Raw genomic sequence first — 1,538 nt, 5'->3', positions numbered from 1 at the left:
TTAAAGAGTAAATGGCAGACTTTGTATATATGGATGATTGTTCATTACTAGTTACTCATATACATCCAAAAAAAGCAAAAAGCTAGTTTTACAGCATAGAATATTTAAAATCATATTTTCTTCAGGGGAAGGAAGATGCTTGTTAGGCATAGACAATAATTTTGTATTTGACATGTATATATCATATTACAACATGAAAACTGCCTAGCTAACAGGCCGATTCCAAACTTGTCTGTCTTGACAGAACTAGTCATTGTTCAGGGGTGTCTCTGAGGGAAATGAGACAAAAGACACAGTGAAAGATGAGGACAGAATGACAAAGGAACTATATACAAGAAATCAAAGAGAAGAGAGACAGTATAGAAAAGAAAGATGGAAAACCAACTGGTAAAATGACTGTTGAATGGATAATGTCACAGGACATACATCTAAATAATATTTAAAAATTATTTTTAAATTAGGAATACATAAAAAAAGATATATACATATATCCTTTAAGTTAATGGCAATAAAAGGAAATAAGAGTATTTAGAAGTCACTATAAATTCTAGTAAGGCAATGAGAGAAGACAGAAGGGAAAAATGATTAAGATAAATTTCAACCTTGAACCACACAGTACATAATGCTACCTCTTCTGTGAGTAGCTTATAGACACCTCAAAGGGGAATACTGAGTACAATGCTGAGGAATACAAAGAATACACTCTGGTTGGGTAGCTATTATAGCTGTTAGGTCAAAAAAGGACACTTTCTATGAGTCACATGGGCTTAGATTTGATCTAATATTAAGAATCACATTCAACATATTCATATAAGAAAAACAGAAAAACTTTTCTTTGGAGTAACCCTTAAAATGTGTTATGTAAATTCTAAAGGCTATCACATACTTGATAGTTATCTTCATTAAGTAGTAAAACATTATTTTATCTGCTATATGTTTAAAATAAAAAAAATAAATTATCAAACAATATAATCATTTTCTAAAATAAAAAAATTTATTCAGATTGCAATTTTAGGAGTGGGAAGTAGTTTTAGGAAAAAGAAATACTGATACTGAATAAACTGACAGAACAGGAGACATTCTCCAACTATAAATACTTAATACTTGAAGAAAAGAAAAATGTCTATGTACTTACTTTATTTACAGCAAAGGCAGTAATGATATCTGATTCCTTATGAATAATTCTTGCTTTACCTCCTGGATATCCCAAATCTGCTTCTATCTAAATGGAGGAAAAGAAAATATAAAAATATAGTGATTTTAGTAATAGAAAATATAATATATGCCAATCTGTCATTTAATACTTCCATAAATTATTTTAAGAAACTCTTTAAATATTGTAAATCCAAAGGTACTATTTTACATGCTCATTATCCCTAAAATAAAACTTATTTGACAAGGGGAACTTAAATTTTTTCAAATTTGCTTTTTCACATATAAAAAGATAGCTGATATAACAAGCAACTTCATTAATTGCTTATGTTCCCAAGCTGTAATGAATTAAAGGATCAAGACATTTTAATTTATTAAAGTAAAAT

General features: G+C 28.6%; 1 protein-coding gene across 1 annotated transcript in view; it reads right to left on the bottom strand.

The window, feature by feature from the left end:
- The window catches only part of DMXL1 (Dmx like 1), a gene marked incomplete at its 5' end in the record, with an annotated part of 122,867 nt that overhangs the window by 45,661 nt on the left and 75,668 nt on the right, over window positions 1-1,538 (bottom strand). The window contains 1 exon segment of the mRNA XM_019628410.1: window positions 1,136-1,222. Coding sequence (XP_019483955.1) covers window positions 1,136-1,222 — 87 coding nt within the window.

Source organism: Hipposideros armiger, unplaced genomic scaffold (assembly GCF_001890085.2).
Source record: "Hipposideros armiger isolate ML-2016 unplaced genomic scaffold, ASM189008v1 scaffold_787, whole genome shotgun sequence".
NCBI lineage: Eukaryota > Metazoa > Chordata > Mammalia > Chiroptera > Hipposideridae > Hipposideros > Hipposideros armiger.
This window is presented reverse-complemented; position numbering and strand designations above follow the sequence as displayed.